The 16,194-nt window shown below is 35.0% G+C and overlaps 2 protein-coding genes across 3 annotated transcripts; both read right to left on the bottom strand.

Annotated features, from left to right (window-relative positions):
• Positions 1-823: 823 nt before the first annotated feature.
• LOC133310469 (transcription factor MYB59-like) lies at positions 824-2,192 on the bottom strand. Of its 2 annotated transcripts, none has more exons than XM_061511407.1 (3): positions 1,994-2,152; positions 1,769-1,898; positions 824-1,663 (listed from the first exon to the last, which is right to left on the bottom strand). In XM_061511407.1, exons 1-3 carry the CDS (start codon positions 2,106-2,108, stop codon positions 1,141-1,143), a joined length of 768 nt encoding a protein of 255 aa, XP_061367391.1. In that variant the 5' UTR covers positions 2,109-2,152; the 3' UTR covers positions 824-1,140. The 2 variants fall into 2 exon arrangements, with proteins under 2 accessions (XP_061367391.1, XP_061367385.1); XM_061511401.1 differs by having other exon boundaries at positions 825-1,663; positions 1,769-1,908; positions 2,062-2,192.
• A 12,635-nt stretch (positions 2,193-14,827) lies between these two features.
• Positions 14,828-15,757, bottom strand: LOC133310543 (B3 domain-containing protein At3g18960-like). The gene is made up of 3 exons (XM_061511493.1): positions 15,671-15,757; positions 14,942-15,395; positions 14,828-14,832 (listed from the first exon to the last, which is right to left on the bottom strand). The coding sequence occupies exons 1-3, from the start codon at positions 15,755-15,757 to the stop codon at positions 14,828-14,830; spliced, it is 546 nt and encodes a 181-aa protein (XP_061367477.1).
• Positions 15,758-16,194: the final 437 nt, after the last annotated feature.

The raw sequence follows: 16,194 nt of genomic DNA, 5'->3' as shown, positions 1-16,194 counted from the left end.
TTTGGCGGGTTGACCTGCCAGCTCGAACTTATTTTACACTGACCCGCCTTGGCCCGCCTATGTCCACCATCAACTTGCCAAAAAATGAGCCCGTCCCACCCCGCTTTTGATATGGGTTGAAAAACTCAGCCCGCCACACCCCGTTTGGCGAGTTGGACGGGTGGGTCCATCGAGCCGAGCCCGTTTTGCCGGCTCTACTGAAGAGGAATCAAAGTTATAGCATGGTCTGGATTTCTAACTGGATAAGTGCAGAATACTTGTTCTTTGAGTTCAGTGTGGCATATGCAGCTTGTAGCTTGAATATCATTGCCTTTGCTCTAATTATTATAATAATAACTCATTCCTGTTCCCTTATGAAGCTGATTAAGTTGGAACTTAGAAAACAGATGTGTAGTTCCTGGCACAAGTAACAAGTTTATCTAGCCATTTGTTTGCAGATTTATGTTATTTTCTGGAATATATACAATCTCTGAATCCCTTAAAGATTAAATCATATTAACATGTTTTTCTCTGAGAAGTGAAAGCAAAACTAGATTGAAATTAATTTGTTTCAAGATTTAGCATGCATGATAAAAGACAAGAAAAAAGTTCCTTTCCTATGGTGTATTTCGTGAAAATTCAGCCCCAGTAAACTATAGTTCCCCTTGAGTCCCTAGTCCCTACTGCTTTGCGAGGCATGGCTTATTTTTAAGTAAATGTCTATTTTGGTCACGCGACATCACATTTTATCTGAATGATATATGATTTTGATCAGAAAGCGGCATAGATATTCACTATTCATGCATTTGCCTGTAGCTACCAATATAAAGAAGTAAAGAGCTTTTATTGGTATATACGAAAAAAAAAGAGCTTTTATTGGTAGAAGTGTAGATCAGATTAAAACTCACATGTAAACAAGTGCTTGATATTTTACATTCAGAACATACCAACTCCCTACCCTATTGGATGTTTCTTCGAAAGTAAAAGCACTGAAACATTGACATAGACTATAGTTGTGCTTGAGTTTATTACAGCTGTGTCACACTAAGGAGAACCATGCCAAAAGCTTAAAGATGCACTGCTATACATGTTAGACTTTGACAAAACAGGTGATACACATGTGACATATGAACAAAATATTGATTGGATAAAGAATTCTGACTAGCCAGTTAGAAACGCACTACCTTGTGCATAGCAGGAAAAATAAGGGTCACTTGTTGGGAATAACAAACTCTCTTCATCCATCACCCATAAGGGGTCAGAAGAATACTTCCATGAAGGAGAAGGCATAGTTGGACAAGAGAAGTTGCAGCCCTCTTCACTGTTCCCATCATAGACTGGCTGCAGAATGTTATCATCTGAAAGATCAATATCTTTCCATATATCATCCATAGAGAACCCTTGTTCACCTTGTTGATCTTCTCCCACCTTAACTTGGGTTGAGCCTATCAGATTAGGACCTCCAGTGTCATAAAAGCTTTCTTCCCCAGCCTTTTTGGAAGCATGTGAATCCACAGAATGATTGTTTGAGGATATTGAGGAGTGAACACTAGAAGGTGATGGTGATGATGAAACTGCTCCTCCCCTCTTTTTCTCTTGAGCCTTCTTCCTCATTTGAGTCCTCCAGTAATTCTTAATCTCATTATCAGTGCGCCCTGGTAATTTCCTAGCAATTCTTGACCACCTGCATGCCTCAAAAGGAACTCAATGATTAGCTTCAAATTGAAGAGCAAAAAGGACATGACTTTTGAGTATGAAGATTGAACTTAGTTTCAACAGATTCTCAAACCTGTTTCCCCATTTTGTGTGAAGTTCCAGTATGAGGCGCTCTTCCTGGGGTGTCATCTTTCCTCTTTTGAGACCAGGATGCAAGTAATTAACCCACCTTAACCTGCAACTCTTACCTGTTCTATTCAAACCTACAACAAAATGAGGTGGTTAAAGGCTGCTTCTTCCAAAATCTAGATTGTTCAAATAAGCATTACCTAGTTACTGTCTCCCGCCACCTTCAAACCTGACACCTTAGCTATAAAATCCCATCTACGGTCTCCAAACAAGCCAACAAAGGACATCAATTTGAAGTCTTCCTGTTCTGTCCATGGACCTTTTCTGACTTCCTGTTGAACCATTTTTTTCTTGTATTTTTCCAAAGCCAAACTCTTACTTGTGGAAATGGAATGTTATCTCTGGATGGGAACTTTCTCCACTTGATGACTTACAGCACCTGTGCAAGCAATAGCAGTATTTATATAAGGGTTGCCGCAGTCTTTTATTATTTTTATAATAAGCAATTTTGCATATCCATCGTTCATGTAGTGCGCATGCTCCTTCAGTCAATTGCTAAGGGGCAATTCAGGAAAATGACATCTTCCACTACATGGAAATAATCAGTGTAATGGATCAATCTGCCAATGTAGCTCTCAGAATTGGTTTTTTCTTTGTGCACTTGATGAAACAAAGTTACAACGTTGGATTCATTCTGATTTCTGAATTTATCAGACAGATTCATTCTTTTTTATTTTTTATTTTTTTCTTTCCTGCTTTATTCTCATGACAATTTGTATAATAAATTTGTTGTTGTTGTTGTTGTATAATGGGTGAGGGAAATAAGTTAAAGTAGTAACTATGCATGTCTTGTTGCACAAATTGATGGAATATTGCGTCCCTTGACTTCAGTAAAGGCCGGGGCAGAAAACAAAAGGGAAAGTAGAAGAGGACAAAACTTTGTAAGAATAGGAAATGGTTGGGAAGTTTCTCGGAGGCAATCTTCTCACTCCCTCAAATATAATAATGAAAATGGAGAGAGATTTTAGTCACAGAAACTATTGTTTGATAAATCTAGCAATCCAGATTCTGTGTGTAGTGCCCCTAGCGGGATAGTGTGCATTGTGTCGGGCCACTTCGGTCTGTTAAATAATCGGAAATTACAAGTTGATTGATGTGCCCAAAGCCACGCATATACATGTTATTAAAAATATAAAAGACTCTTGATGTTTAAAATACATTATTATCCTTTTTGTTGGGTATGGCTCATACTTTACATGCTCATTATGGTCCTAGTTGTCGGGGTCAGCAGAAAGACAACTGAGATTCCGCTTCCATGAATAGTTGTTGTTAGGATTTTGTAATCCTATTTATATTTGCCTTGTAAACCGAGAGACTTGTAACGAGTGGCGATGAAGTGAATATAGTACAGAAAAGCTGGACGTAGCCTAAACTATTCTCTCTTTTTCTTTTCGGTTTCCGATTTGTGTATCACGATTTCCAACACTTTTGTTATGATTGATATCTCTCAGTATTCTAAGACACCATTTTCAATTTTGCACTCAAATCCTGCTCCAAAAATTGTTCTCTCTCTAACCATTTTAAGCCTGTGTTTTCTGTTAGACCAGTAAAAATACATTTATATTTGCTGACAAAAATTCACCCAAACACAAATTGTAGTTTTGTTTTTTGTAATGAAAAAATATGCTTAAAACTAGTGTTGGGATGTTCCGAAGTAAGGTGAAGAGGATCAACATTGCTTGCAACGGTGGAGATTAGCTACGATGGAGGACTGGTGGTGCTTGGTTCTTGAAAATGCTCATGTTCGATTAACACGAGCGTTGTGGGAGTAGAAGGTCGTTATTGGAATTGGTAATTAACATAACCACATGAGAAAATTCTAATCACACAAAGATAAATTAATAATAATAAAGAGAAAGAAAAAATATTGAGATAGGTAATTATAAAATAATCACTGTTAATTCAATTTTGTATATGTGTAAAATAAAAGTTTACCAAAAAAAAAAAAAAATTAAATAAAAAGAGTATTCATTTCCAGAATGGAATAGTCATTTTGTTACTGATTTCTTGGCAAATTTTTTGAAAACTTAGCTGTAAATGATAAAACAGCATATTTAATAGAGATGGGAGTGGATCCATTCATATTAAAAAAGACATGACATGTTTACCAAAAAAAAATAAAAATGATATGACATGGTCATGTGAGCAATCATAATCATAAAAAGCTAAATTAATAGTGATAAAAGAAAAGAGATAAAAAATATTAAAATAAATAATTATTAAATTATAACCATTGATTTACTATTGTCTCACATCATATCATGTTTTTTAAAACATAGGAGGATGCATTTTCAATAGAAATGGACCTAGTAATAAACATAATTTAACGGACCAATAAATCTGTTGTCGTAAAATTTATGCAGTTGACCACTTTTAGTCCAATGATGTTAATTTGAAAACTTTAAAATGAAAAAGTCTAACGATTTGTAATACTTTGAGTATTTCAGATAGGTAGAAAGATGGGACAAAATAACGAATGAAGATAAGAATAAATATGATTTTTTACTATTTTACGGAACTATGTTAACTTGTGTTACCATTAGATAAGTCTGAGTTGATTTCCAAAATGAAAGGGTATCGAGTGCAAATATATTAAATTTTCAAGATTGAAATAACATGCCCATATATAGACAACCGGTAGTACTGCCATTTTTATTTTATTTTTTGGAAAATGCCAGTAGTACTACAATTAACACGTGGTATTGAAAATTTTATAACTAAGCATATAAAATATTTGTTTTACATATAATTATTTTATAATGGTATAAAAATGAAAATCTCATACTCAATTGATTCCACTTGTATTTAATTAATAAATTTAAATTATTAGATATAAATTAAGGCGGGTTTGAACTTTGAATGTGACACTTACACCAATATTAATTGATTCTGCCCTATATGCGGGTATAATAATTTTTTAAGATCACTCCCATCATATATTATTGTTACTAAACTATAAAATTAAAATAAAAGTATTATAAAATATAGAGACTAAATTAAAAATGGTTTTCACATGTATGCATAAAAAATATATTGTATTTTGGACTTTTTCTTTTATCCTTATATGTGATACTTATTTTTTACTTGACCTCTACATTTCTGTAACGTCCCGTCTGCAGCCGGTTAACTAACATTCATATAATATAGTAAGCGCAGCATGCTCAATTTAATTAATGCGGATGCTAACTAAATAATTTTCTCTTTTTTCTTATGTATTGCAAACATTTTCACTTCCATGGCTAAAATAAAACGGACAGCATTTCCTCTGTATTTTGGACCACTGGGGATAATTCTCACTATGATAATTTCAACTTGATTGACAGTTTAATGTAATTCAGGCATACCACAACATAGATAAAATATATTGCCCAGTCATCCATGGCCTAGGCTATCTCATAATCACACTGTCTCAAAATAATGTCCATGATGTTATTTATATAATTACATCAAATAAACAAAAGAGATGCAATTAAATAAGTAACATAGACCTTAGCATGCATAACTAACAGCATATACATACTATCGACATGGCATAGACATCTCCTATGCTCTCAAAAATATACATGGCATATACAACTCCAAATAAAGTATGTCAGGTACAAATCTAAATATCCACAGGACCCAGGCAATCATGTCAAGTAGTATCCTTCATCTAGCCTCTTGCCACGCGATGCCTCAACACCATCAACTCCTGTAACTGAAATGGTAATCCACGCGGGGTGAGATAATACAATTACCTCAGTAAGCTAGGGACCCTTGGAGGGTTCCTCCACCCCTAAGCTCACTTCTGGTATAAACACATATAAAATTCATGCATACATCAGAATATGTATGACAATGCACTGTGCAATAATATAATCCTACTGGCCAGAGAATATAACAAGTATGCATTACGCAAGGAAACACCGTCTTGCAACATACCGTATGAGGAAACACCGTCTCATACTATGCATAAGGAAACACCGTCTTATGCCTCACACAATGAAACACCGTCTTGTGTGGCACACAAACATACATTCAAATACATGCAACATATAACAATTTATTTTCAACATACCATATCAAACTACCATCTTCCCTCGGTGTCTGGTGGAACAAACGGGGGATTAACCCCAAGGACCGAAAGCTTACCTGGCAAGCAGTGTCCTCCAATAATTCTCATGTCCACAGCGTCACGATCTACCACGTTTAATTTTCAAGACCACACATACAAGAAACCTTCACTTGATTTTTTGTTCAATTTATCAAAGTGTCCTAAATGACGATTTCATAATTTTTTCTTTTACGGGAACCAATCCCAAACATATTTAACAAAAGGACTCACCTACAAATCACCCTCCAACTACTCATACCATTTAATCTCAATTTATACAACCCTATATCATGCATTTTCTCCAAAAACACAAGAGGGGAGTTAGGACATTTACCTTAGAAGCTTCAAATCCCTAAGAGAAAGACAATCCAAGTCTTCAATCCAAGAAAAATATCATTTTTCTCCTCTTGTGAACAGTACCCGCGACCTAGGGATGTAGAAATCTCTCAATATAATGACTCTCAACTAAAACTAAGCTATGGGTTTTGTAAAGGATGAAATTTGACACAATTTTGGCTTTGGAACCAAGTGGATTGGAGGTCTCTAGCTTTCTCTATGTTTTTTTGAAGATTTTTCTCAAAAACCCATTTTGTTTCTTCCCTCTGTTATGCTCGTGAAAGACGACGATGAATATGAGTGTTTTGAAGTTTTTCACTTATATTAGTTAAGTGAAATTCAACTGGATAAAGGCTTATCTATCTAGTCACCTCTATTCATTACCAAATTTTACCCAATGGACTAGAATATTTTTCTAGTCATGTTTATATTTTTACTTTTACCTTTTGAGTAATTTTGTCTACCCACATTTTTATCCCTTAACTGTCATTTTAACTCTTTTTTCACTAAATGTAACTTTATTTTTTTCTTCTATTTTCCTTATAATTATGATTAAAATCATTAATTCATAATTAAATCCAGGCTACATGTGAAGGTTATTATAATTTCATTACATATTAACTTTGAAAAACGATATTATAATAAGAGGTATGTTTTTCTTCTTGTCTGCATGCCCATAAAAAATGGCTCCTAGCAGTGTGTATGAAAAAATTTGTTGGTAACAATAGCGGACCTATAAAATTTTATTTATGTCTGCACTTAGTCTAGGGTTCTCAGGCAGCGCCCTCGAAAAAAATTTAAAAGAAATTTTTAAATGGAATAAAAAATAAAAAATATAAACACAAAGAGAAAAGAAAACTATTTACATATATCAAGCTTTGCTATTTCGCGCACATCTCATTTTTTATTAATGTTATTTTAAGCTAGAGTAAAGTACTGTTGGTCTTCAACAAATATTACGGAACTTAATTTAATCCCTTAGGGGGGAAGTCAACTCGTGGTCCCTCTGATATTCAAAATAGACCTATGTTAGCCCTTTTAAAAAACTAACATGTGTCTTCTTTGAATTCCAGAGAGACCACGATTTCGATTAAATGTGTCTATTTTGAATTTTAGAGGAATCAAAAATCAACTTTTTTTCTTAAGGGGTTAAAATGGGCTTTGTGAATTTTATTGATGACCCAAAAGCTATTTCAAACGAAATTTTTTGTTTGTGTCTGCACTTGCACACAAAGGCAACCATGTAGGTCCGCCAGTGGTTGGTAGAATCAAAACCCACTTCAGTGATCTCTACGATTCGAAAGGATTATCCTTTAGTTGTCGGCTTGGGATGCCTTGAGAAAACTCAAAAAAAAAAATCATGTCATGTCATATCATGTGTTTTGTTTTTATTTAGTGGGGCCCATATGTCTTTATCTATGTAGGAGAGGAAAAATATTTTCCGGAAATACTAATATGACTTATAACAATAACCTATGGGGATGACCAAGTTAAAACTTATTTTGCGTAATAGATCAAATTAAAATCTTTTTTGTATGTAACCAAAAAAAAAAAAAAACTATTTTGTAGACTAAATTAATATATATATATATATATATATATATATATATATATATGTGTCACAATTATTTTTACAGCCGCTACACATACAGTAGGCCAATATACGCATGCGGATCCTGACTTTTTAAAAAATAAAAAATAAAATAGTGGGCCCACTTTGTTGTCTCAGCTACAAACAACAGCTGTCTGCAGTGGCTGCAAATAAAGCAACTTATATATATATATATATATATATATATATATATATATATATATAGGTAGGATCTTCATGCTTACAAATCAGAGTAGTTGATCTTTTTTGATCTAATGACTTTCAGATGAGATGTCATATTTCAAATTCAACACTAGTGTCAAAGGACACCTCATATATATATATATATATATATATATATATATATATATATATATAAACCAGCAGAACGCACACTGAATGTTTTAAATGAGTAATGCTAAATTAATAAAACAAAAACATGACTAATGCTATATATACATTAATAAAAAAAAATTCAATATCTAAAACAATAATTTCGTAAATGAAATCGATTGATACTCATTTATTTAAGAGTCAATAATAATAATATTAATAATAATACTTTATTATGACAAACATTACAATATATATATATATATACTCATTTATTTAAGAGTCAATAATAATAATATTAATAATAATACTTTATTATGACAAACATTACAATATATATTTATATATATATATATATATATATATATGTATGTATGTAAAATTATTTCTGCAGCCGCTTTACGTACAACAACAACATGTGTATGATTATGATTTCTCACATTTAATGCTTTCATCCTTTGTATGGTTATGATTTCTGCATTTAATGCTTTCAAGTATATATATGGCAAGTATTTGATTGATGCACATATAACAGCTGCAGAAATATAAACCTTATATATATATATATATATATATATATATATATATATATATATAGAGGTAGAATCATTTGACATCAGTGTCAAATTTGAAGTTTGACATATCGTCTAAGAGCCGTTAGATAAAAAAAGATCAACGACTCTGATTTACAAGCATGTGATACCGTTGATCCTTTTTGATCTAACGGCTCTCAGATGAGGTGTCAAACTTTAAATTTGACACTGGTGTCAAACGATCCTACCTCATATATATATATATATATATATATATATATATATATATATATATATAATGATTAAGGAATTCAACTATCAGTTAATTCATTTTTGTTTACAATTTCCCTTAGGATGTGTTTGGTACAGGAGAAATTTTTTGGTGACGGGGAATCATGATTAATGGGAATTCAGTAGAAATTGAGTTTACTTGGAATCTTACGAAAGATGTGTTTGGTTCGCCAAAATATTACCGGGAATACTGGGTAAAAATTACTGATTCCATATTTGGTTTAGAACGAAATATGACTTGGAATATGAGGTTATTTTACAAAAACAACCCCAAACTATTTTTACTTTTGTAATTGATAGATTGGGTCTAGATTTTTATGTGTATTGGGGTATTTTTGTCTCAAAATTTATTGTTGTGCTTTCCCTTTACTTGGTATTCTGAATTACCATATTATTTTTGGTAATCTGAATAGTGACTTTTCTTTATAAATCAAATTACCGGTAATCCTTGGATATCCGGGAATCGTAATTTATTCCTTCTACCAAACGTGGTAATTACATTTACCAAAGAAGGATTACCGATAATCCTCTCTAAAAACTTGAACCAAACACCCCTTAGGTTTGATTTGTTGGGAGTTTCTCTTGTAAGTAGAGAGGTGATTTTCACAGGGTCGTTTCCCTTTTACCTTACTATTTCAAATTTCAAAGATTCGGGTAAATATTTGCTTGAAATTCCGAAACCAAAAACCATGATTTTGGCATTTAACCGTTAATAGTCAATCATTCCATCTACATATATATATACATGTGAAATTGTAAATAAGTCAGCATTGCCCCGATATGCCTTTTGGCTTTTAATGACTAGTCCAGGCATGATTTTCGTGAATATAACTCTCCAAAAAGATCCAAAATAGGTCGCATTCATAGATAGTGTCAGTGGAGAAAGGAAAAAACTAACAAGGATTTCATTGAATTATAAATAACTGGCTGTTCAATTCAGGTCTTCTTCTGATTCGACCGTGCTACAGAAATGAAATTGAGGATAGTACATAATTCGTGAACCACAATTAACAACATGATAAGTAGATATGCGGAGTGGAACATTGCATCACATGTCTGCGTTTATACTAACACCACTCACTCTATTTGTGGTGGTGAATAAAGGTATCGTTTTTTTTTTAAGATAACGATAAGATTATATTATAAAAAATTAACAGTAGTTGCGACATCATTGAAAATATAAGATAAGCATGTATAATCTATCCTTCAAATTCAAAACCCTTTACTTTTAACCCTGTTCCACTGGAATAATTAAACGAATTAAAGGGTATGATTGGAATAATCAATTTTGGATGCTGTTTTTGCTTTTGAAGACGTTCAGAGTATAGCCAAAAAGATCTGTTAGTGACGTGGATGCCACCATTTTGTGGGCAGAGCACTTAATTTTATCTTCTCGGGCTTTCTCTATCTTCAAGGTTAATTACAAGATAATGGGAGGTGGTCCCTTATGTGCTTTTGTAAATAAATTAAGTGGTAGGTTACGTTTACAAATTTTTTAGTTTACAAATCATACTATATTCTTCTGAGAGAATATTGGTTATACTATGTTTTCCCGGGAGAACATAGTGTAATTTGTAAAAAAATTTTAAAAAACTTTGTAACTGAATCCTTAACAGAAGTTGCTGTAATTCGCAGCTTAATGATATATCAAATTGGGTCTATTATATAGACCAAGATTTACAATTGGTTACATCAGGAAATCAGCTAAACTTAAGGAACAGAAAGCATAAATCAAGCTAATCTATTTACATCAGGAAATCAGCTAAACTTAAGGAACAGAAAGCATAAATCAAGCTAATCTATTTACATCAGGAAATCAGCTAAAACTAAGGAACAGAAAGCATAAATCAAGCTAATCTATTTTAATATACAAGGTAACAAACCGTGATAGTTACAATCAGGATCCTAACAAATTAATGCTACTCTAATACTCCCCCTCAAGGTGGAGCATGGAGGGAGGAGATGCCCAACTTGGAAGTCAAAAAATCGAATTGTTTGGATCCAAGTGCTTTGGTCATAATATCTGCGGGTTGAGAACTAGTGGGGATATGTTGAGTAGAAATAGTCTTGCTGAGAAGATAGTCCCGAACAAAATGGCAATCTAACTCGATATGCTTGGTACGCTCATGGAACACTGGATTAGAAGCAATATGAATAGCAGACTGACTGTCACAAAACAGTTGCATAGGGGCTGCATGAGGAATATCAAGAGAGCTGAGAAAAGACTTTAACCAAATAAGCTCAGAAGTCGCAGCTGCCATGGCACGGTATTCAGCTTCAGCAGAGGAGCGGGATATTGTGTTTTGCTTCTTGGTTTTCCAAGAAATAGGAGAATGTCCAAGAGTAACAAAATAACCAGTGACTGATTTTCGAGTCAAGGGACAACTAGCCCAATCCGAATCACAATAGGCACGAAGAAGAAGATCACTGTCAGATCGAAGAAGGAGTCCTTGGCCAGGATTGGACTTAATGTACCGAAGAACACGAATAGCCGCATCGTAATGTATCTGCATAGGATGCTGCAAAAACTGAGAAAGTGTGTGAACTGCATAACTAAGTTCTGGTCGTGTAATCGTGAGATATACAAGACGGCCAACAATACGTCTATAACGTTTAGGATCATCAAACGGAGGTCCTTCAGCAAGAGCAAGCTTGTGATTGGGATCCATAGGATAAGCAACCGGTTTACAACTTTGAAGTCCACATTCCTTAAGAATATCCAAAGCAAATTTGCGTTGAGTAAGAAACAAACCGGTCTTGCTTCGAGCAAATTCAATGCCAAGAAAATACTTGAGGGGACCAAGATCTTTGATTTTAAACCAGGTTTGTAAATGAGCTTTGACACGGTCACAGAGAGAAGGATCACTACCTGCCAACAAAATATCATCTACATAGACAAGTATAGCAACATAATGGGAACCAGTCGAGTAAGTGAACAACGTATAATCAGCACGAGACTGAACAAAGCCGAAACTGAGGAGAGAACTACGAAGCTTAGCAAACCAATTTCGTGGGGATTGCTTGAGACCATAAAGTGAACGTTGAAGCTTACAGGCGTGACCAGACTTGGTTTGGGAGAAACCGGGAGGAAAACGCATAAAGACTTCTTCATCCAAATCGCCATGGAGAAAGGCATTTTGAACATCCAGCTGAAAAATGCTCCATTTTCGAGCTACAGCTACAGATAAAAATGTACGCACACTTGTCATTTTAGCCACCGGTGCAAAAGTCTCAGTGTAATCTTCTCCTTCGATCTGATTGTTCCCAGCAATAACCAGACGCGCTTTATAGCGTTCAATGGTTCCATCAGAATTGTACTTGATGCGGTACACCCACTTACATGGAATAGCTTTCTTACCAGAAGGGAGAGGTTGAATTTGCCAAGTATGATTGGCTTCCAATGCATCAATTTCGGCTTGCATGGCTTTCTGCCAATGAGGATATTGCATAGCCTCTTTAAATGATTTGGGTTCCAGGTTACTATCCACGGCGGCAAGAAAAATCTGATGGTGCGAAGAAAATAATGCATTAGAAACATAATGATCAATGGAATATTGAATACCTGAGTCGATTGGAGAAGTGGAGAGACGAGGAAAGGGTGTAGTCATTGTGTTGCATACATAATCCTTTAAATGAGATGGGGGACGTCTGGCACGCTGTTCACGAATATCTGCCACAGATGCAGTGTTGGGTTCTGTCAACGGAACCGGTGAACCAGGGACATCCGTGGATGAAGTAATAGAACCCGGAACTGGGGAGGACGAACTCCCCCTGTCATCAAGCTCCGCTGTGGGAGTATCAATAGCAGTAACAGGTGCCACATCATAATCGGTGAAGACAGCTTGTGGTGACGGTACATGGACAGAAGGTGCAGATGAAGTTGCAGCCAATGGAAAAATAGTTTCATGAAATAAAACATCACGAGAAACAAATATTTCATGAGTGGAGATATCCATGACCTTCCATCCTTTTTTGTTGAAAGGGTAGCCAACAAACACACACTTACGGGAGCGAGGAGCGAACTTGTCATGTGGTTTGGGTAAAACAGTAGTGTAACATAAACTCCCAAAGACCCGTAAGTGATCATACTTTGGTGGAGTGCCATGCAAAACTTCATAGGGACACTGACCACCAAGGAGTGGAGTCGGTGTCCTGTTGATGAGGTGAGCAGCGGTCAAGATGCATTCTCCCCAAAGAGATATAGGTAAGTGACCATCAAAACGCAAAGCACGAGCCACGTTGAGGATGTGACGATGACGACGTTCAACGCGTCCATTTTGCTGTGGGGTGTAAGTGCATGATAATTGATGATGAATACCGTAGGATGAGAGAGCCTCTTGGACTACAGATGACAAAAATTCAGTCCCATTATCACTCTGAATTCGCTTAACAGATGCATCATATTGGGTGCGAACCAAGTGGAGAAACCGAAGTAAACATGTGGAAGTTTCAGTTTTATTGCGCATCAAAAAAATCCAAACATGTCTACTAAAATCATCGACTACAGTTAAAAAATAGCGGGCACCAGTTGTAGATGCCATATGATATGGCCCCCATATATCACAGTGAAGTAAATCAAAAGGATGTAAACAACGTTTATTATTAATAGGAAAAGGACTTCGTGGTTGTTTGGCTTTACAACAAACGTCACAAGGAGCCAAATTGTTTGCATTGGAAATAAAAGGTAACAAAGATAAATAACGGGAAGATGGATGTCCTAGACGACGATGCCATAGTGCTGCAGAATCTGACGTACTGGCAACATGAGCAGAAGCTGATGATGCACACAATATATACACCCCTTCTCGTTCAACACCCGTTCCAATCGTCCTCTTCTGCTTTAGGTCCTGTATCAAACAAACAGAATTAACAAACAATGCCAAGCAAGACTGGCGCAGAAGCTGAGATACAGAAATCAAATTACAAGCCAACGAAGGGACATAAAGAACATTGGAGAGATGAAGAGAAGAGCCCAAAGTAATGCTGCCACATTGCGTAGCAATATCATGAACTCCATTCGGCAGTCCCACAGAACAAGGAGAAATAGAATGCACATTGGATAGATAGGAGAGTGTGCCCGTCATGTGTTGGGATGCACCACTGTCGATGATCCAAGATGGGTGTAATATCTTACCCGTAAGTTTATCAACTGGAGGGGCAGAAGAGACAGCCAAGGACATGAGATGTTGTAGAACTTCTGGTGTAAAATCTGCCATGGAGATGGATGCTGATGACGGCTCAGAAGGAACCGAAGGCAGAGAAGTATGAGCAGCCCAATTTTCATAATTGGATTGTCCACGGAGGATGACCGTGGTGAGAACAGCACCAGGATTGTCGGATGGGTGCAGGTAAAAGGGTGACTTAGAATCAGAAACCTTGAAGGTTTTAGGTGCGGAAGTCATGATGAAAAAAAAAAAAAAAAAAATGAAGGCTTGTTGATCGTCAAGCTCTTGATACCATAACAGAAGTTGCTGTCATTCGCAGCTTGATGATATATCAAATTGGGTCTATTATATAGACCAAGATTTACAATTGGTTACATCAGGAAATCAGCTAAACTTAAGGAACAGAAAGCATAAATCAAGCTAATCTATTTACATCAGGAAATCAGCTAAACTTAAGGAACAGAAAGCATAAATCAAGCTAATCTATTTACATCAGGAAATCAGCTAAACTTAAGGAACAGAAAGCATAAATCAAGCTAATCTATTTACATCAGGAAATCAGCTAAAACTAAGGAACAGAAAGCATAAATCAAGCTAATCTATTTTAATATACAAGGTAACAAACCGTGATAGTTACAATCAGGATCCTAACAAATTAATGCTACTCTAATAATTTTGAGTAATTAACCCAAAAAACATAAGGTAAACCACACTTCAGAAACAAGACAGAAAAAGAAAAAGAAAAATAAACCGAACAAAATGAAAGAATACCAACCACTATTCATATGCTTAGCATTATCAAAACCTGCATCACCTTGTTCTTCTTTTGGGTTGGTTTTCATCTTCTTACGAGTTTGAGATGATGGTGATGGAGTTTTTTCCCTTTTACCCTCAAATGGTGAACAATTCTCAAGAATTTTCAAAGAATAATCACTCTCATTAACCTCTTCACTTTTTTCATCAGCAACTCTAGAAGGGTATTTTATTTCTAAAGCACTCTTATCAAATATAATCACATTAAAGTAAGAATTTTCTTCATAACGAAACACCACAAACTGTGACACATCCAAAGACAAGTATTGTGCAAATTCTTTCCAACCATTGCGAAACCAAACATCACCGTCACGTTTCATCCAATAAACTTTCCATTCAGTACTATTTGGAAGCCTTAGACAAACAGGGTTTGATATTCCTTGCCAATGTCTCCTCACAAAACTTCTTGGTACTCTCTGTCACACAGTTCTTGTCAATTAGCATGCATTCAGTATTAAATAATAAATCAAAAAATTTAAACATGATTAATACATAGGTTTATTTAATTTGGTGTAATCATAAAACTGTGACTAAAATATTGAAATAGATTTGTATGAAGAACTCATAAACTAAATTTTTTACAGATTTACTATAGAGTTCTAAAAATCATCAATAAAAATTTGCCATCGATATTTACTTAGAGACAAAAAGAAAAAAAGAAACAAAAGTAGAAAGTAAAATATGTTGTTACCAGCTCTCCATCTCGGATGTTGCTTTCAAGAATAATCTTGAAAAAATGGACGCCATAACCGTGATGATCACATCCTTGAGAAGACATCGTTCCAATGATTAAAGCCAAATGCAGTGCTTCAAAGTTGATAATTCAAAAACATGGGCGCTGTGCAGTTTTTCAGTGTAAAAGAAAGGCGTGATTAAAATGAAAAAACCAAAGCGTTTATGAGTATATGATTGCTATCAAAATGTTTAATTACACACCAAATGAGGGGTCAATTATAGACTCCCACGATTTCAAGCCTCGATTACCTAAACGTCACTGAGGATTATGAATTAATGAGTTAAGATACTTTGTTTTAATCAACTTAATTTAAAGTCTATTTGCCTGGTAAGCTTTACAAAAAATTCTTCATTATAATTGTTGGTCTTTACACCTAGGTCGTTTCTATACGAGTATAAAATAATTCAAGACATTATGATTTGAAGCTTAAGAGATAATGCAATGATTCCTCTGGAAGTCCCATTTTGTATACGAGGTAG

The sequence above is a fragment of the Gastrolobium bilobum genome, unplaced genomic scaffold (assembly GCF_033153095.1).
Source record: "Gastrolobium bilobum isolate Gb01-03AN ecotype WA unplaced genomic scaffold, APGP_CSIRO_Gbil_v1 utg41772, whole genome shotgun sequence".
NCBI lineage: Eukaryota > Viridiplantae > Streptophyta > Magnoliopsida > Fabales > Fabaceae > Gastrolobium > Gastrolobium bilobum.
Note: the sequence above shows the minus strand (reverse complement) of the source record. Positions and strands in the feature narration are given on the sequence as shown.